The following is a 21,374-nucleotide window of genomic DNA, read 5'->3' as shown; positions in this document are numbered from 1 at the left end:
CTCCTCGCGCTCTTTCCCTCTCTTTGTTCTGGTCGGTCAGGTTACTGGGCGCCGCCACGCAGGCGCACAGGTCGCCTACTTCGCGCAGGCGCACTGCTTATTCCTTCAACCGCCGCCCTCCCTCGCGGAGGTGTGGGTGTTAGCGGCTGCTCGGTTCCCAGCGCTGGGGTGCTGAGCCGGGCCCCGGGTCCGCAGCGAAACATGCTCCGTGCCCGGCCCGCGTGCGGCGGCGTCCTGCTGAGGCGGCCGGGGCCCGTTGGGCGCCGCGGGTACTGGCGGACCGTGGGGCTGACCGAGAGCATCATCTCGGAGCTGGACACGGACCATCACTTCGTGCACAGGAGCACGATCCCCACCATGCACTTCCAGGACAGCCTGCCCAGGTGCTGCCCCGGGCGCGCGGGAGCCCGGACCCTGGACACCCGAAATGGGGGAAGAGGCGGCTGCAGCAGCAGCGAACTCTCGGGCAGACTCTGGCCGGCCTCCCCGCTCTGATACTGCCCCTGGGGCTCCCGCCCTCGCCCAGCCCCCGATTGCCGGCCCGCCCCGCACCACCATCGTTCTCGCCCAGGGCCCCCAAGCAGGCTCGCATTACACTCCGGGGGCCACGGCAGAGAGCTGAAACCACGCCGTATGGGGCTGAAGCCCAGGGCCATAAGTCCTGCAGCCTGCTGCTGAAGCCAAAGCTTGAGCGGTGTAGCGTGGGGCCCCAGGCAGGTGCCCTGGGTGCTACCGCATCACGCTGGGGCTGGCCTTTATAGGCAGAAAACCCGTTATTGTGGTACTGGAGGGCCGTGAAGTTTTCGTAGCATGTTGGTGCGGTCTTAGAAAGAAAAAAGGCTGGGAACCTCTGCTCTAGAGAGCCAGTGCACGGGCTGGAGCTGAGGTGCAGCACAGGCCATCCTAAGGCCCTTGCAAACACTTGGCAAGAGCTGCAGTCCTTTGCGGAGAGCAGAACACCCATGATCTGAGACTGCACTGGAATGCAGTCCTGTACCTGTCCTAGAGCTGCAGAGATGTTCACGCTGCACCCCCAGACATGAAGCCCTTTCCTACTCACTGCTTCCTTGGTCATTCAGAATTTGCGTCTTCCCGACAAAGGCTGTTTGCCTGCTTCACTATCAGCCTTTGTTTGGAGCAACTCCCCAGTGAATGCATTTGCTCCCTACGAAGGTGATGAGAGACCCTGAGCAGAGACAGAAAACTCTGTGGGATGCCTGTGTAATCTCGTGGGATGGCTCCCACCCTCCCACAACCAGCCTCTGAAGAGTTGAGCAAGGGCAGAGCTAAAGGCCTTAGCACATGCACATCTTCCCCATTAGAAAACAGAAACTTCCATGCTGGATCAGACTGATGGATTGGCTATCCAGTCTAATATTCTGTTGACTGAGGCTAGTACTAAATATTTCAAAAAATGACTCCCCTCCAAAGATAGCTAAGAAATAATCTTCCTATTAGGAATACCCCCCTTCCCAGTTTGATTTAGTGGTTGCCAATGCCCTGGAGCTTGAGAGTTTACATCCATTATTTTTAAAAAGAAAACACCTATTTAATGTATTTGTTTTACTCATCTATATAAATGCAATAGTTTTTCAGTCCTTATTTAGGTGTTGGCCTCTATGGGTATGTCTACACTACAGTTAAAAACCCACAGCTGACATGTCAGCTGACCTAGGCAAAGGGGCTGTTTACTTGCAGTGTAGACACTCAGGCTGGAGCCCAAGCCCAAACATCTATACTGCAATTAAACAGCCCTTTAGGCCAAGCCTGTGTTGGCTGACATGGGCCAGTCATGGATGTTTAATTGCAGTATAGATATATCCAGGGATATATTGTATAAAATAGTATTTCCTTTTCACTGACATGGTTCTCTTTCAAGGGAAAAATATAAACTTGTCTTAAAAAATAGAATTTGCTGACTAGTGTGGAATGTAATCAAAACTACCAAGAGACTCTAACATTATGGGACCAGTACTTGCTTGTTCCCCTTTACCCTCCCGCCCCCCCCAGTAATGCCCTAGTCAGGTCAGAAAGTATAGGCCTCCTTGCTCCCGTATGATGCTACACAGGGGGTAGAGTTGTATTAGGCATTGATGAAAGCTTAGATGCCTACTGTGCATGTTTAAGAGTGATTATTTTCATTTTTTTAATGTTAGCGAAGAAACAGTCCCTTAAGTAGGACAAGTTGCGTGCCTGCTTTGAAGGTAGTTGTGTTCACCATGTTTTAATGATTAGTAACCAAAAAGAGTAAAAAAACCAGGAATGCTACTACAACCATGCTGGCCACTCCAGTAGCCTGCAAGCAAGTAGGGCCAGCTTAAGCTTAAGGCATACGCACAGTATGCCCATGCCTAGGGCTTTGGCTCTGATTTATGTGATGGTATTAGAATATCAACTTTAATAAAACAAAAAAAATGTTTTTAGCCCTCATAATTGTGAAGAAAATCTTGAAAACACAAACTCTATGTAACTACTTGATAGATGCCTATTTAATGCATTCTCTCTTGCTTTTAAGAGAGCCTACCTGTGAGATAGAAGAACTGCCCCATTCACCTAAATGGGGAGCTAACTGTGAAACATGCTGCTTTAGGGGTGGGCTGGGGGAGGGTCCTGCCAACACTATCCCAACAAACGAATCAGTGTGTGGAGGCCTTTACTGATACCACCTCATCGTGATTCTGCTAGGATACTCTCAGAAGGGGACTTTGGACAGAGGATTGGTTATAGGCACAGTGAGTGTCCTCCAGGACAAACCCCAGCCTCCCAGAAGGGAGAATGTTGTGATCCAGGGAAGTGGGAGTCCCAACCTGCCCACCAGTCCACCTACCAGTCTCATGTGACCCCTTCCACTACCCCACATCCCCCACAGTGAGGAATAAGGCCATGGTGCAGGTGACATTGCCACAGTGCTGGGTCTGGGTCCAGGGGAGCCCCATGCAGGCGTATGGCTAGAGTTCTGGACTACTTTAATCTGGTCCTGCAGGATTAGCATGCTGCATCCTTGACCTGTTTTGATCCTCTGGTTACATTCTTTGGGCACACTGACCTAACACACAACATCTGTAGAATGAAATGCCACAGAGCAACATTGCATGTGGTATTTGTAGAAACCCTCTGTGGCCTCCGCACAAACCACAACAGGACTTGCTCAATGGTGCACTAAGTTTCAAGTTCTCATTATTGCAAAATGTAATTGCCTATACAGAAGCACGAGTCATGAAATGAAGTAAAAATACAGTGTAGATACTGGAAATTGTACCCAGATAAGTAAACTATGCAGTGGTTAACAAAATGAAATTAGTACTGGGTAACAGTTCATAAGAGGGGATATTCTCTTCAGGAACAAGCAGAGACTTTTGGTTTAAAATGGAATTCTTGATTTTTTATAAAAATGCATTTGTTCAGGGCTGCAGTTATAATTTATTATTGTTTGTATTACTGTAGAATCTAGGAGCCCTAGTCATGAACTAGGACACCCATCATGCGAGGTGCAGTACAAACAGAAGAAAAACATACTAAATTAATAATTGGTGATCTCAGCACAAATCTCAAATACTTCCTGTAGTCACAGAATTAGTTGGGATTATAGCCTCATCATTTAAAAAAAAATGTATATAATACATAAATCCAGCTCTTGGATGGGGGAATCTGTGCCTTAACTTATGTCTCCACTCTCCTTTCAGTTTCTGTCTCCACTCTTTTACTTCTCTTTTCCCGACTCCCACTATTTCCTCGAGTCCCCCAGGTTTGCTGTCAGTACAGTATTCACCTCCCATTCAAGAAACTTTCATAGCATCTTTCATGGTTGCATCACCATAAATTTTTTTCATGGATTTTAATGTTCTCGTTGCTTTCCCCATATTAGTAATAAATGTGTTTTTAACTTATTTAATAGTTTTGTGTTAAAATTCTGCACTTCTAGATTACCTGTTCCAAAATTGGAGGATACTGTGAAGAGATATTTGGCTGCTCAGAAACCTCTATTGGATGATGATCAGTACAGGTACGAAAAATGACACGGAGTAGGAGGCATTTAAATGAAGACCAGATTGTAATTGGGCTATTAGAATTCACACTCATCTTAAAACTTGGCATACAAGTTCCAAGCACAGCATTACTGTTATTTTCACAATATTTCATCAACATGTTTGCTGCCTTTTTTTCATTGAAGTTTGCTACTATACTGAAAAATCACTTTGTTTAAAAAAAAAAAGGGGGGGGGCGGGGTTGTGGTTCCATATTTATTGGCTCTCAGTGACTCCAGATTAGATTTGCTCACTTTTCAATAAAAAGATATTTTTAAATACCAGCCCTAAAGATTCTTACTAAATCTTAAAGCGAGCTGTTTTTTTTTCTGGCTCATGACCATTAATAAGGTTCCATCTATCTATTTTGCCATCAGTCCTTTGAAGTGGAACGAGTGCAACTGAGGATAAAGTTTGGCTTGACAATTGGAACTTGCGTTCTTAAATGTCTGTAGGATTGAAGCCTTAGCTTGGAACCCTACATATCTTGAAGGAAGAGTTAATCTATTTTTAACCTACAGGAGGGTCAAGCTCAGCAAGAGTTTTCCCATGTCCCCTTGCTTTATAGAAATTATTCTATAAGTAGGTCATGCAAGGACCACATCTCTTGTGCTGTGACTTGTGAATCAAGTAGGTAGAGACATCTCTTTATTACTGATGAAATTTGTGCCCTTGGGATAATTAGACCCATTCTACTGTATCTCCTATCTACTCTTCTGCTTTTGAACAAAGGTAGGCCCCCATCCTGCAAGTTGTGCAGTGCAGGTAGAGGTTGAAGTCAAGAACAGCTTGCAGGATTAGCAAGCTGATGACATTATTGAATCAATTCATTCCACAAACAAAGCCAAGAACACAAAATATGCCAGAATCCTGAATAGAAAATTAGATAACTCTTCCTATCACTTGATTTAGTTCAGGAAGAAGCAAGAGCTTACTTATGTTATAAGGCAGCAACTTTTTATTTTTTATATCCTAATTCAACTATAAAATACATTAGCAGAAGCTCCTTTCCAAAATACTTAATCAAAAGTCAAAATACTCAAAATTTCTCCAGCAAGTACTAGGTACTTTGTCAAGTCATTAGTGGACAGAGGAACAGTTCTCATTTTTCTGTGTGAATCCTTGCACACACACGCAGTCCCATTGACTTGAGTAGAGCTCTGTGGGAACCTAGTGGTCTGCTTATATGGAATTAGTTGCAGAATTGGGAGTATGGTTACCTAATTGGATCAACTAAGTGAAGATGTGGTTCATGGACCAGTGGAATTAGGTGCCCTAAATCTGTACTTTAAAAAGGGACAGTGTTTTCAGTGGCACTCACCGTGTCCGGGTCCTGGCCACCGGTCCGGGGTCTCTGCATTTTAATTTAATTTTAAATGAAGCTTCTTAAACATTTAAAAAACCTTATTTACTTTACATACAACAAGAGTTTAGTTATATATTATAGACTTCTAGAAAGAGACCACCTAAAAATGTTAAAATATATGACTGGCACACAAAACCTTAAATCAGAGTGAATAAATGAAGACTCAGCACACCACTTCTGAAAGGTTGCCGACCCCTGAAATAAAGCAATAATTACGTGTACTGTGGCAGCACCTCAGGGCCCCAAACAAGAATCTGGACCACATTGCTAGGTACAGTTCAAACCCATACAAAAAGACAGTTCCTGTCATAAAGAGTTTACAATCTCATTACATAATGAGCTACACCATAAAGTTGTACTAAACTTTGTTACTACACAAAAAGGAATAGCATTTTAATGAAATACTATAATTAAAAGTTACTCTTAAAGAACCTATATTAGAATAATAAATTGTTTTCAATACTATAGAAATACTGAAAAAATTGCCAGGGAGTTTGAAAAAGGAGTGGGCAGGAAGTTACACCAAGATCTTGTTGAATTCGATAAAAAGAATAAGCATACAAGTTATATATCAGGTTTGTTTTCTATTTTATCATTATTTTAAAAGTTCTAACATTCAGTTGTCTATTGGAATCATTAACCTCTTTTGAAACTTACTATTAAAGTACTTGGGTTACTTTTTCTGCTGGATCTGCATGGCAATTGCTGTGCATTTCCATTGAAATCAACTAATGTCAAGTCTGAGTCTTACGGACTATTCCTTCTGACTCGGTTTTGATTTGGCCTTACTAGCAAAACCTCAACTTGTCTTGTTAATTTAAAACATTTTTGTTTGAATTTGGTATTTCCTAGCTCTTGCCTTCATGTCCTGATGGTAGGCATTTGCTCTCCCAGATCCTGGGAAAAGGGACAACAAGAAGTCCCCCCAGAATCACACTCTCAGTTCCTTTTAATCAGACAACTTTTTAATCTGACCCTTTTCCCTAAATTAGTTACTCAGAGGGGATGCAAAGGGAGACCTAGATAAGGCTCCAAGTCATTAAGATGCTCTGCCATATGAACATTTAAGAGTAAAATATTGAATATTACATAGAGGTAAACTGTAAAGCATAAATATACTATTTTGTTTTTATTCTTTACTGCCTCTTTACAATGTGTAAAGACTACTTCAGACTTTTTCCCAAATAATAGGTTTGTTTGGGGTATTTTTGCTTGTTGTTTACTTTTGAAATGTCAGGGATATTATGTCTTCACTCCCTTCTCTTTGGCAGAGAGTCCTAAACTTTATCATCCATTTCGACTTCTCAAATGGTGGTAGAGAGAAATGCAATTTGGGTTAAAGTCTTGTGTGACATTACTATTCGGGTCCTCTGAAGGTATAGCCAGGATCTTCCAACAAAGAGTGGGAAGTAAGGATATGAAATTTCATATATAAAAAGCAAGCAGAATGAAATAGTTATTTTGAGGAGTGGACAGGGAGGGAATTGAAACAATTTTCAGGCATTATAAAGAAGCAGTGAAAAGCAAAACCAAATGTTTATATTTCTTTTTTTTTTTGCAGTGTTTTGTGCTTATATAGTTGCTTTCATATGAGGCTCCACAAGTATTTTATAAATATTAATACATTAAACTTCAAAACACTCATATCAAGTAGATAAATGTTATATTCATTTTACTGATGGGTAAACCCGAAGCACTAACAAATTTACTAACATGCCCTATGTCAAAAAAACAAATCAGTAGTATTGCTGGGAGGGGAACAAAATATTTGGGTCCTTACTCCTAGTCTACTTTCAAAACTGCTATTCAGTATAGTTTGTGTGGGAAATGAGATGTACAGCTTGTGATTACCTATCATAGATATTTCTTAGACACCTCTTACTTTGGTATTGAAGAGCCAAGTGATTGCGAGTTTTATGCCTCAGGCCAAATTAAATCTGGGTTTAATGCTTTTGACTTCAGTGGAGCTATCCAGTGTATGAATTTACCCCTTAATCCCTATGCACGGCAATGAAAGCGTGTCCTTTTCAGATCTGAAGTGGAAATTGAAAATATAAAAGATAAATCAGTTATCTTTTCAAAAACTCAGTATGTATCTATAGTTTGAGTGCTTTATACTCTTTTTAGATTATGGTCATAAATGTCTGTGTACTCATTTGAAACAAATAATTCATTAAAATAATGAGATGCTATATACAAATGGTGTGTCTATAAAAATAGGTTTGTACATCAAAATGGTAAAATATATTTTATTAACTTAATTCTCAATTGTTTTTGTGTGTGTTTGTTTTTTGTAGATCCCTGGTTTGACATGTATCTCTGTGCGAGAGATCCTGTTGTTTTAAACTTCAACCCTTTTATTTCTTTAAATTCTGATCCAAAAGAAGCATACAACAGCCAGGTAGTGAGGGCAACAAATCTGGTAGTATCATCAATAAAATTTCTTAACTCTCTAAATAATGAGCTTTTACGGCCAGATATCTATTATGTCAATCCAAAATGGAGCCAGAGTAGGCTCTTCAAAAAGTTTATTCGCCTTCTTCCAACCTCTGTGTCTTGGTATGGAGCTTATATGGTAAACGCATATCCCTTAGATATGTCACAATATAAGCGTCTTTTCAACAGTTCCAGAATTCCTAAATTAAACAAAGATGAACTTTTTACTAATGAATTGGGAAGACATTTGTTGGTGATGAGAAATGGACATTTTTATGTTTTTGATGTTTTGGATCCTGTTGGTAATATTCTGCATCCATCTGAAATCCAGGCTCAGTTAATTTATATTTTACAAGATGCAGATCGCTTGCCTGAGTTTTCCCTTTGTTATCTCACCACGGAAGACAGGAATACTTGGGCAGCAGTAAGACAACAGCTTCTCGAAGCAGGAAATGAAGACAACTTACAAAAAATTGATGGTGCAGTTTTTTGCCTATGCTTAGACAATATTTCCCCAAAGGATGATACTGAGCTGTCACATTGTATGCTTCATGGACGTGGTTTTAATCGTTGGTTTGACAAATCCTTTAGTCTGATTATCACTAGTGATGGCACTGCAGGGGTAAATTTTGAGCATTCTTGGGGAGATGGAGTTGCAGTACTTCGTTTTGTTAATGAAGTATATAGAAACAGTACAAGGCACCCAGCTATTGTACCCCATTCTAGTCCTGCTGCGTTAAGTGCTACCAAGTGTGAGAGATTGGAGTTTAAATTGAATGATTCAATCCAATCTGCTATAAATGCTGCACGTATGAAATTTGAGGAAACAAATGAGAAAATATCTGTGAGGATGTTTGAATTCAGAAAGTTTGGAAAAGAATTTTTAGTGAAACAAAAGCTGAGTCCAGATGCTGTTTTTCAACTTGCATGTCAGATGACTGCTTATCGACAGTTTGGAAAAATTATTTCTTCTTACGAAGCATGTAGCACTGCTGCTTTTAAACATGGCCGCACGGAAACTATTCGACCTACATCTATAGTAACAAAACAATGTTCACATGCATTTGTTGAAGAACGAAACAAACACAGTGTAGCAGAACTGAGAAATATGATTGATGAATGTTCAAAATATCACAGACGGTTGCAACTGGAAGCTGCATTAGGTTAGTTCCATGCCAATGTGGTCTTTCAAATTTTAGTAATATTTTTTCTAGGTGTTGTGATACCTGAAGTTGTTTTTAGAAAGATACGTTAAGATCCCAATTCCTGTTGTTATATATCCATTTTAAACCTTCAAAGGATTTTTTTTAAATGACCGTCTGCCCTTTTCACTTTCTTATCATTTATTTATAAAGATTGTCTGAAACCATGGCATTGTTTAAACATGGATTTTGCCTGGTTTTTTAGCTTAGAAATATCAGCAGTATCAACTCTGATTTGCTGGAGAACGTATTGAGGGTCCTGGGTGACATATATTTTTAGATCTTGCATCTTAATTGAAGCAATTAGAGTTGTTGAATCATTAACAGAAGCACTTCTTTTGTCAAAACCGCTTATTAGGCATTGAATTCAAATAAGTTTTAACAAAAACAAAGAGTTTGAAAGATTGACTAAAAGTCTCTTCAGATACCCATAATTCAATCCCTTTTCTCTTATGACAATTTAGTTGCCACCAAATCTTCCAGGGTTAGATAATACCTTATACCTGAATTTGTAAAGTAAAAAAACCAATCTAACTCCCCCTCCCAACCCCTGCCCATGCTTTTTTGTATCCCCCCCCCTCCCCCCCCCCCCCCGCCATCTTTTCAGGCCTTCTGTGTACTTCATAATGAAGTCAAGAACTGGTATCACCCCAATTTTTTCCCCATATCTGCCTTGTAGGCCACCTTTAAGAATTCCTGTTTTGTATTCCATCCACTCTGAGACTAGAATTATAATCAGTTCTATTATGCTCATATACAATACAGTGAAGTGGGGTAACAAGGGAAAGGCAAAAATAAGAGAAGGGGAGGGCTAGGGGAAGTACATAATAGAAGGGAAGGAGGAACAAAGCTGGAAAAAAGGAATTTTCATCATAAAAAAGTTAAGTGGAAACAAAATATTGGTGTAATAAAAGCTGAGGTGCATTGAGCCGATTCAGCTCTATTTGGATATGAAAAGTATATTGAGTAAATCAGTACATGTTTACTCATATTTAAGTTGCAAGCTGACTGGGGCATGGACCTTTCACATGTATATGTTTGTAAAGCATCATAGCTCTGTATAATGAGTAATACAGCTGGATGTATGTTGCACATCATTTTGTTCACTTTAAGTATGAAGTAAATACAGCCTTTGAGCATGTACACAATGTCCCAGTAACCAAGAGAAGGCAATATGGGGAGTGTCTGCATATTTACTTAGGTTTCAAGTAAAATAATAGAATTATGTGTTTATATATAATGACTTTCACACTCCAGAGTATCTTAAGTCTTTAAATAGTAATTAATTGAATACTAGGGGTGATGTGATAAAATAGGCAATTGGAGCAGCGCTTAATCCTTAGAATTCTTTATTTTGATTTTAGGGTTTTAAGTGGAGTAAGTTTACCTGATGTCCTTTCCCTGATCACTCTCAGTAGGAGCCTCACTTCTGTTTCTGTTCTTCCTTCCCTTTTCTTAGGTCTTGTCTATGCTGGGAAATTGACGGGAATAGCTGTTGCAGAATAAAATTATTTTAAATTATTTTATTCCAGAATAATTATCCTACTGTGCTTCCAAAGTGGAGTAATTGATCCAGTATAATGTAACTTTTATTCTGAAATAGTGCGCACATGGGGCAAAGCCTTTATTCTCCCTGTACTCCCTATTGACTTCCACTGTGAGTTCCAGAAGAGTACCAAATTAAATGCATAAAAGGCTGGCCTGGAAATTCCACAGTTTGTTTTAATCTGTTGGTTTTGGGAAAGAGTCATATTAAAGAAACACTTTCATTTTTGGGGGTGGAAGGGAAGGTGAGGTAATAAGGGAATTGCTTAATTATTAAGAGAAATTTATGCTTACATTATGAGTCCTATGAAGTGCCAACATTTTCAAAAATGGGTGGCTAAAGTTAGGCTCTTAATTTCCTACTTAGATGCCTAAATAATTGGCCTACATACAAGCAGAAAATACAAGATTGTCAATTTTTAATGTAAGACAATTCCTCTTTTATTATTATAGCTACAGGATGAACAGTAAATATCTAATTGATTAAAATGTTGGAGCATGCCAACATTATTCTTAGCTACAGGAAAGTTTTGTAATATTGCACTTTAATAAATAACCTGCATATTTTCTGTATTCTTAACACACTTTGCACCTTTTTGTTTTATTTAGGTAAAGGATTTGATCGCCATTTGTTTGCATTAAAACATCTTTCAGTGTCCAGAGGTGATCCTATGCCTGAACTATTTCTTGACTCAGCCTACCAAAAACTAAACCATATTATCCTTTCAACTAGTACGCTGCACAGTCCTGCAGTTCATCTTGGTGGATTTGGGCCAGTGGTGCCAGATGGTTTTGGAATTGGATATAATGTATTTGATACGTGGGTAGGATGTAACACAACTGGCTATTTAAATAGAGAACTACAAGAATTTCTTAGATGCCTTGAGTATAGTTTAAATGATATTTTAGATGTTTTAGAAGGAAGACCTCTTGTGTAATATCATAAGTGATCGTCAATATTAGCAATTATTTTAAAACTAATTTCTGACCCATAAAAATAATGGTGCAAATCAACAGCAAAAATCTAGTAATGAGAATAAGCTATTGGGAAATCTGCTATCTACATCTGTAGAAAGTAACTACAAAAGAAAGGGAAACTCTGAAACCTTTATTAGTGGACTGACAAGATAATGTTAAAATGTTACTCTGTTTTTGTCCCTTTTTTAAAATTATTACTAGTTTTCAACATCTATTAAGGCCTTCAAGAATGTTTTTTCCATATATTTTCCAAACTCTTCTTATTTTAATGAATCCCTTAATTTTATACTTGTTTATTCTTTTTTATACTCTGCTTATTATTTATTTTTCGGAGGGGGGTTGTTTGGTTGGGTTTGGTTTGCTTCGTATTGTTATACTGTATTATGTCTTCATGGCTGTGCTTGTTCAAACATGATTATAAAATACAAGTTTAACATCTTAACTACAGGAGACAAATTTTCATAACTGTGCTGCAATTATAGTAGAAGCCAAACTTTTTCTTAGTTTTAATGTACATGAACGTGGAATTGATGTTTCTGTTATAAATCCTTATTTGCTTTGTGGTGTCATTGAATATTTCTTTTCACTAGTAACTAGATGTACCAATTAAACTGGGTAATCAAATTACAAATAAAAGTGGAACACACCTGGTATCTGCCCAACTATGATTAACTCCTGCTTGCTTTATTCAGTCATGCACACTGCCCTCCAGAATCCGGAATGGAACCCAAGATTTTTGATTCTCACCATTCCTCTGTTGCCAGGAAATGTCTCTGAAACATACTGGCAGAGTACATGTGTCATCCTCTGCTTGGGCTGGTCCTCATAGAGGATGACAAATTACTGCGTGTGTCAGTTAATCAGTTCAAGTGGCAGAGGTACATGAACTGGATCTAAAGGCTTCAGCCCTGCTGAAGAACCATATGGGGTGTCAATATGCCACATGATACAATTACTCTTTTTTTTCAGTTTGCTTTAAAAAAACCCAAAACCCTAGGAAATTACACAAAAAACTAGGTCAAAAGAATGACTTCAACCTTCACCAGCACTCAGAAGTTAGGAAATGCCAGTATTAAAGTTGTGTGTGCTATCCTAATTCAGTCCTCTTGTACTGGGGTGACCATACCAGGTCAGGACAGTCCCTTTTTTAATCCCTGTCCCGGCTGTCCTGACTTTTTTTTGGCAAAAGTGGGCATTTGTCCTTTTTTTGTTTTTGCTAACTTGATCAAAGTGGGGCGTGGAAGAACATGGGGCGGGGGGAGTAGAAATGCCAGCCCTGCGTAGGGGGGCAGGCAGGGCTTGAGTGAGCAGCGATGCCAGCCCCATGCGTGGGGTGGGGGAGGGCAGGGTTCAGGCAAGCGGGTTGGCCAACCCCTGGGGGCGGGGACAGGGAGGAAGGACTGAGGCTATCCCAACACTGTATCCCGTTTTCCCTTTAGGAAATATGGTCACCCTACCTTGTGCATATGCATTATGATAGTCTTTAATTACATTATCACATACTATTTTTTCCACAGGAACCCAGCCTCATTAAGTGTACAGACTGTACCATGCTCTGGGGTGAATTAGAGTTGTGTAGTGAATGAGGAGGGAATTGCTGGAAAGAAAGCTTAGTCCTATGATAAAGGCAACTGAATGCTTCCTGTGTGAATTGGATTCTATTCCTGCCTCAGCCACAGACTTCCTGTGTAAAGCTAGGCACTTAAACGTTTCACAGGTGGTCATGAATTGTGTGCTCATTTTGTGCGTGCCCAGCTTGAAACCCTGGGGTCTGATTTGCAGAAGTGCTGAGCACTCATGTCTGCAATTAAAGTCAGGGGGACCAGTGCTCTGAACATATAAAATGCTATATAATGCTCAGTACTCTGAAAAAATCAAGCCCTCAGCATCTTTATTTGGGGACCCAAAATTAGTGCCTCAGTTCCCTTTGTGTAAAAGGGGAATAATACAACCCCTTCACCTCACGGGCATGTTGTGAAACACTCATATGCTATAGTGATACAGTTTGAACAGTGTGCAGTAAATATTATGGGGCCACACATCTTGTGCACTGAATGAGTCAGGGGATCTGTGCAAAACATTAGCATAAGTGCATACACACTCTTCCCACCCTCTGGCCCTTGGGATAGGGATGTTCTTTGAAAAAGGCATAACTGGGGTATCACTGTTATTGGCAGCTGCCAAAATGTTCCATTAGGAACATACAACTTAAAGCAGTTATGAGAGTGCTCTTACACTGGGACCTTGAAAGTTGTAAATTGACATAAAATTATCTTTGTCCTGTTCCCCTTCCTTCACTTTAGTCCTCTGAGCATAGTTTAGCCAGGTCAAGGAATCTGTGCCAATATATTTAAAACAGGCTGTAGTGGGGTCCCCCTGACCCGCTCCTACCCTGAGGGGCTTAGAACTTTATGTATGTGTCAGTATTGATTCCGCTGTAGGTATGCATGTGCCCCAAGCACATATCAGATTTTTTTGAATAGCTGTGTCTCTTGGGGTGTATGTACCCTGTGCTGCCTCATTCCCCAGTATGAGGGCAGGCAGCTGCAACCCTCCCTCACTTTCCTCTTACCACCCATGACAGCAAGATGGAATCTAGCTGGTGTCTGACTCACTAGATTTTAGCCCTGGCTAAATTTCTCAAACTTCTGAGATTCTTCAGAATCACCTTCATTCTTCTATTTTTATTACCCTACGCTGCTTTAGCACTTGCTGAAGCAAAAACTGCTTGCAGATGGCCCCTCTACATACACAACCCTCCCCCATAACACACACACCCTGCACAGGACTCAAAAAATGGTGGACTCAAAACCCATTTCAAGCCTTGTCTATCCTGTAACAGGCTAATTCTACTAAAAGGCACAGAAGATGGCCATTCTGCTTGGGAGAGTCTTGCTTCCCAAGCAGGTGCTCACTCCCTCTCCTTTTCCGCAAGAACCCACAAGTGGAGGTATGTGAAGCTGAAGCTCTGTCTTCTGGAGCAATCTATGAGAGATCCAGAAAAGCCAAGTTCAAAGACCCCCTCTTAACAGTCACTCATATCTTTCAGTGTTCCATCTAAAATGCAGACAAACGTGCAGGTGCAGGATAGTAACACTTGCCTCCATCACTCCAACCTCAAGATTAGTTCACATTTCTTTACTTTCAGGTTGCATACTTCCACATGGCCATCCGGCTTACAGGAATTACCTCAGATGGAGACAACCATTACCAGTACAGGGGTCTGCCTTTCACACTCTCTCCAGCAGTGAAAGTGTTCACTTAGTGTCTGTCCATAGTACGACTCATCTAAGGAAACAGGGAATTCATGTTTACTCATATATAAATGAAGGAACAATAATCCACACCGTGTAGAGTCAAGCACAGGAGTTTATTATGCACAGCACTGGTGGAGTGTCACTTTGCTTATTAGGCACTGCAAAACAACTAGTTACACTAGATTATATATGGTGCTCATTGGGCGGAGAGAAGCGACAGGGATGGGTTTTCCCAAACCCCTGGGTCGGCTCTGACAGCAAGACAAGATAAGCACAATAAGCCAATGGTCTAAAAGATTACATAATGGTTCTGCCGCTGGCCCAAATTAACATATTGCTGACACTCAGGTAATTACCTCCAAACTATGTCTATTAAAGTGTGTAGGTTAAATCCTAATTTTAGGGTCCAGGGGAATGAGGTAGCAGCTCTCTCAGTTGACCAACAGATACATTCCTAGAGATTTAAAGCGAAAAAGCAGTAATTAATACTTAATTTCACAAGTTTCCCCTTGCATTTCTGTGGGCTAGCGCTGGCATACATCTGTGAGCGGAGGGTGTCATAACTCATGATAATCATGTTAGGCCTCTCCCCAAACTTTGTCTAGGATCTGAGGGGTATTGTACCATTATCTCCTCCCTGCATTAGGGAGTAACCGTGAGGCCTTTCTCAACACTTCATGTGTCTATAACTCATGATAAGGATTCCCAATTACATTCAGAGTTATTCTGACTCTGCTCACTGACTTGAAATACACACGGTTATCTGTTTACCCCAGCTTCCTCTGAGCTATGTATTCTCTATTAGCCAGCCCCCATAGCCCAAGCCAAGCTCTGGACTCTGGGCCTATATTGAAAAGTTCTTAGCAGAAACTGTAGTTAAGATCTTACATCCATAGCTAATGGATTCTGACCCTTCATAAGTGACCAGCACGTCCCAAATGGAGGCTGCAAGAGCTCTGGATCACTTCCTTTCCCTGTTCTCCCACTTAGAACTCCTAGTGAATGGGGGAGAGAGATCTCAGTATTGATGCAAAAATAATAATAAATACAACTTTTAAAAATAATTACAAACTTGTGTGCACCTTTACTAAATATTGATAGCTACAAGAATATAGTCAAGATGCTCGGAAATATAAGAATACACATGCTTAGCTAATTACTGTATGTTACAAAATGTTAAAGCTAGTCGAAGAAATTCCAGAAGGTTTCTGCTTCTAGCTCCCAAGGACAAGCAAACAGCAATCTGTGTGAACACTTTTAGGAAGAGACCTGAATGTGAAAGGAATGGAGGTTTTGTGTTATCAGAGCAATAAATCTAGAGGTAAAGTGGGCCTATGCTAAACCCCCCCCTTTTATTTTCCCAAAGAAAAATCTCTGTTTAAACCCACTCAAAGAATTCTAGAAATAGCCTAAATTATATTAATTTCTTTTGTAAACACACTACAGTTTTCATTCTTTAAACTTGGAGAACACTTATGGTGGGCAATTTTTACAGGAACTACTGGCTCCTTCCAACTCGTTTTCACTTAGAGGTGAAAACCTTTGTTGTTTCTCAAATGCTTAGATGGCATAAGCTTCTACTAATATGTATATTTGTAAATATTTTGTATTTAAATGCAAACTTTCATATAATAACTTTGTACATAAAACATCTTATGATTTATATAAAACTAAAGCAAGGTCATTTGCTAGATTAATTACTAATGTGAGAAGCCATTTAAGCATAGAATACAGTAATGGTTAATTAATAGTTTAGGCTAAAGACTTTCTTAGAGTTATTTAAATTTAAAATACTGTTTTGAAAACTAAAAACTTTTTTAAATAAAGAGAAGAAATTAATGGACTTTTGAAAAATTTCATTTCCTGTCAAACTCTAATAAAAAAACCTCACAAAATGAACTGAATTAAAAATAGTTAATTTTAACTTTAAAAGTTATCTGAATCTTCACATATTTATGTACACCCACAGAGAGAGCTATTAAAGAAATGTTGCTTATTAGAAAGACTGCATATTTAGAAGATGAAAGTATCACCTAAGCCAACCCCTAAGCATGGAGCCAATAAAAGAATAACAGCAACCAACTTAAATCTGAACAAGTATTAAAGAGGTGTGTTTTCATATAATTTCATAAAAAATAATTAGGGTATACAAAATTTTCAAGTGAGCCACCCCACACCCCTGGCTACTCAGCTTCAAAAGCAAGCACTCCTCAGTTCAGCCTTTCCACCACTAAAAGGAAGCTGCCACAGACAGATAAGAAAAACAAAGAAGATTAAGAAACCAACCCAAGGAAACCTCCCGAAGACTTCAACAGTGATTGGTAAGAAAAAGTTAACTAAAACACTGTCAGGGATTAGATATAAAAATCTCAATGATTTTGTTGGACTACTGAAAAAAATGAAGACTAACAGTTTCTCCTGTTAATCACCAATTGGTTAAAATATATTCCTGGAAAGGAAAGGAGGACTAAACACTGGTAAACAAAAAATAAAGTAGGATTTAATTAAATTTAAAATGTTTAATATTGGTTAATTGACCTGTCTCAATACAACTCCTTAAATGGCTTCTTCTAAATAACCGATTTAAATGTTTTCTTCTGTTTCATAGAATGTTGTTAAGATTGTTGACTTTGCCAACTATAAACTGGCAGGTTCATCTGCCCTAAAATCTCCGGAGTGCTATCTCTGTTACAAGCTCTACACAAAGAGACATAGAGGAAAAAAATTGTAATTGAAGTAACCAGTTTATCATTTGTTTATTGTTTTCTTATTCTTTTATTTAGTTAGAAAATAGCCATGATTAATAGTTGTGATTATTTTTCTTGGTCTTAATCATGGTGTCCCACAAAGTATGTAAAAGAACCTCTGTGACTCAATGGTGGGAACCACACCCCTGAGTTTGTAGTAAGACAAACAATTAGTCAGAGCTGGCCTGCCATTTCTTGTTTCTCTAAACTAAATCTTTTTAGTACTTTTTAAAACAAAAGTAGATGTCCAATTTCTTTCCATCTCACATAAACTATGAGAATTTGTCTGTCATATTGATGCAGATGATAAAGTGCATAGGAGTTATCCTCAATTCTAGTATGGCTAGGGTGACCAGACAGCAAGTGTGAAAAATCGGGACAGGGGATAGAGGGTAATAGGAGCCTATATAAGAAAAAGACCCAAAAATCGGGACTGTCTCTATAAAATCAGGACATCTGGTCACCCTAAGTTTGGCAAAAGCTTTCCTGCTAGAGGACAGGTTTGTGTACTTTCCATCAAGTCAATACTATATGACCTGCAGACAAGATTGATAGTTGCAGTGCGTACATATTTGTCTCTCTTTGGCTCCATGTCTACATGGATGTATGCGATACTACTTGCCAGATTTTGCTAGTGACCTATGCATCACTGGTGGAGGACTGTCTGATTCTCATCTTGCCACCTTATAACCAAATGAGTCTCAATTCCATTCTGCATCCTAAAGAACTGGAGTAGTGGATAGACCTGCTGAATGTAAGAAAATTGATATTCTTCTTGGTCCCCTCCCCAATGACACTGGGCACAGACACATCAGGGACAGGATGGGGTGCCCTACTTGAATCACTTGTAAATACAAGGTTCTTGGTCTCAGGACAATCTAAAACGTCATATGAACAACTTGGAACTGAAAGCCATTGCATGGTGTTCCTTCCTTCCTTCCCCCAAGCAATCCATACTGCAGACCTTGATCACAGCACCTCAGCAATACCTTATAGTGCAAATCTGAATTAATATATTATGACAGGGTCAGGCCAGATGGCTACAGGAGAGTGTTCCTATAGGGAACCAGGAAGTGGGTGGGCGGAGCCCGCCCACTGCTAAAGGACCCTCCCCCAAGCCTAAGGGGCCTGGAAACCAAATAATCCTGGGGGACAACTAATGAGATAACAGGGATGGGAGTGAGGACAACTGTTCCTGTTGGTATCCAGGAAGTGGGCAGGCAAAGGACCTCCCCACAGCCTAAGGGGAGGATCCACAGGTCCATGATACCAAAAACCAAATAATCCTGGGGGACAACTAATGAGATAACAGGGATGGGAGTGAGGACAACTGTTCCTGTTGGTATCCAGGAAGTGGGCAGGCAAAGGACCTCCCCACAGCCTAAGGGGAGGATCCACAGGTCCATGATACCAAATAAATACGGGGGACAACTAATGAAAAAAACAGGATCGGGAGTGAGGCAGATATATTAGTCCCAGATTAAGTAGATCCCTTTTCCCTGGGTAAGGTAACAGGGGCAGTTCCAGAACAAGAAGGAACTTGCTGGAACCAACTAAGGCAGGCAGGCTAATTAGGACACCTAGAGCCAATTAAGAAGAAACTGCTAGAATCAATTAGGACAGACTGGCTAATCAGGGCACCTGAGTTAAAAAGGAGCTCACTGCAGTTTGTAGCGTGCATGTGAGGAGCTAGGAGCAAGGGGCACTAGGAGCTGAGAGTGAGAAGTCATTGCTGGAAGACTGAGGAGTACAAGCATTATCAGATACCAGGAGGAAGGTCCTGTGATGAGGATAAAGAAGGTGTTTGGAGGAGGCCATGGGGAAGTAGCCCAGGGAGTTGCAGCTGTCATGCAGCTGTACCAGGAGGCACTCTAGACAGTTGCAGTCCACAGGGCCCTGGGCTGGAACCTGGAGTAGAGGGTGGGCCCAGGCCCTGCCCCCAGATCTCCCAACTCCTGATCAGGAGGAATTGAGCTGGACTGTGGCTTCTACCAGAGGGGAAGGTCTCTGGGCTGTTTCCTGACCCACATGGTGAATTACTGAGGTGAGCAAATCTGCCAATAAGTGCAGGACCCACCAAGATAGAGGAGGAACTTTGTCACAATATATATACTGCAATATTTCAAGGAAAAGGAGTGAAATTCTCAACCCCCACATTTTCTCAGTAAATGGGCTTTATATGGTGCCAGTAGGAACACTATTCTCCTCATTAATAGTGGCAGGGCACAGGCCAAACCGGCATCTTGTCCAAAGGCATCACTATTGTTGTGGTCTTGCTGAACATTACCTCTCAGTATTAAACACAGGAGTTTATAAGCTATACTACTTAAAGACAATTGACAAATATCCCTAGTTCAGAAATGTGGCAATGTTTTGTTTCTGTTCTCTTTATGTTGGCAACCAAAGCAGCCATATTAAGAATCGTTTGAATTAAACATATATTTTTGGCACGTTTGAGGCCTACATTGGTAGCGGCCAGCATTAGTGTATTGACATTTGGTTATTTCCTTGTCTGGGAGGGAAGAGCAGAAGGAACCAGAAACAGCTGGAGCCTATTAGTTTCCCAGGAGCCAACCAAAAAGAAAAGGAATAATAAATCACTGGCTGACTGATGGAAAGGCCAATAGCTATATTGAGATAAACAGTCTACATGTGTCAAGGTTTCCTCCACACTCTGAACTTTAGGGTACAGATGTGGGGTCCTGCATGAAAGACCCCATAAGCTTATTTACTAGCTTAGGTTAACAGTAAGCTGCCACCACCAAGCGTGCCCCAAATCTTAGGGGAGATTTGAAACTCTGCCTTTCCCCAAATGTTTGCCAAGTCCCTAACCCTCCCTTTCCTGGGCAGATTTGAGACTAATTCCTCCCCCAAAAGTCCTTACACCCCTTTTCCTGGGTAGGCTTGAGAGTATACCCTCACCAATTAATCCTGGTGAACACAGATCCAAAACCCTTGGATCTTAAAAGAATGAAAAATCAATCAGGTTCTTAAAGGAAGAATTTTAATTAAAGAAAAAAGGTAAAAATCATCTCTGTAAAATCAGGATGGAAAATAACTTTACAGGGTAATCAGATTCAAAGAGCCCAGAGGAACCCACTCTAGCCTTAGGTTCAAAGTTACAGCAAACAGAGGTAAACCTTCTAGCAAAAGGAACATTTACAGGTTGAGAAAAACAAAGATAAAACTAACACGCCTTGCCTGGCTGTTACTTACAAGTTTGAAATATGAGAGACTTGTGCAGAAAGATTTGGAGAACATGGATTAATGATCAGTCCCTCTTAGTCCCAAGAGTGAATACACCCCAAAACAAAGAGCACACAAAAGCCTCCCCCTGCCCAAGATTTGAAAGTATCTTGTCTCCTTATTGGTCCTTTGGGTCAGGTATCAGCCAGGTTATCTGAGCTTCTTAACCCTTTATAGGTAAAAGGATTTTGGTGCCTCTGGCCAAAAGGGATTTTATAGTACTGTATACAGGAGGGTTGTTACCCTTCCCTTTCTAGTTATGACAACATGCAAAGGACAACAACTATTCTCTTGCTTGTTTAAAACTTAAGGAAAGGGATGAGGACTTTTGTTTGTTTACCTTGAACTTGAAGACAAAGGAAATCAGATATTTATTTTGTTTAACCCCAAGCCCTTGGATTTAGGATACTAGAAGAGCAAGATGTAAAACTGTGTATCCTTATGCAAAACTTAGAAGAAATGTGATCATTTACATGGCAACTTGTGAAAAGTACAGATTTTTTTTTCCTGATAGGATCATGCCTTGGACACCACGTATATGCAGAGCATCAAGTGAGTATCTAAGAGATCCA

At 40.3% G+C, this 21,374-nt stretch overlaps 1 protein-coding gene and 1 long non-coding RNA gene across 3 annotated transcripts; one reads left to right on the top strand and one right to left on the bottom strand.

Moving 5' to 3' along the window:
• Positions 1–63: 63 nt before the first annotated feature.
• On the top strand, positions 64–12,217 carry LOC120407600 (carnitine O-palmitoyltransferase 2, mitochondrial-like). Its single transcript, XM_039543328.1, has 5 exons — positions 64–383; positions 3,923–4,003; positions 5,860–5,966; positions 7,689–8,990; positions 11,184–12,217. Exons 1-5 carry the CDS (start codon positions 202–204, stop codon positions 11,510–11,512), a joined length of 2,001 nt encoding a protein of 666 aa, XP_039399262.1. The 5' UTR covers positions 64–201; the 3' UTR covers positions 11,513–12,217.
• On the bottom strand, positions 10,461–21,327 carry LOC120407605. Of its 2 annotated transcripts, none has more exons than XR_005600132.1 (3): positions 21,143–21,327; positions 14,742–14,840; positions 10,461–10,521 (listed from the first exon to the last, which is right to left on the bottom strand). It is a non-coding gene; the product is annotated as an uncharacterized LOC120407605 (long non-coding RNA). The 2 variants fall into 2 exon arrangements; XR_005600131.1 differs by lacking the exon at positions 10,461–10,521 and adding an exon at positions 15,166–15,263 and having other exon boundaries at positions 14,456–14,840.
• Between the last annotated feature and the right edge of the window lie 47 nt (positions 21,328–21,374).

This window comes from Mauremys reevesii, linkage group 6 (assembly GCF_016161935.1).
Source record: "Mauremys reevesii isolate NIE-2019 linkage group 6, ASM1616193v1, whole genome shotgun sequence".
In the NCBI taxonomy this organism is placed as follows: Eukaryota; Metazoa; Chordata; order Testudines; family Geoemydidae; genus Mauremys; species Mauremys reevesii.
This window is presented reverse-complemented; position numbering and strand designations above follow the sequence as displayed.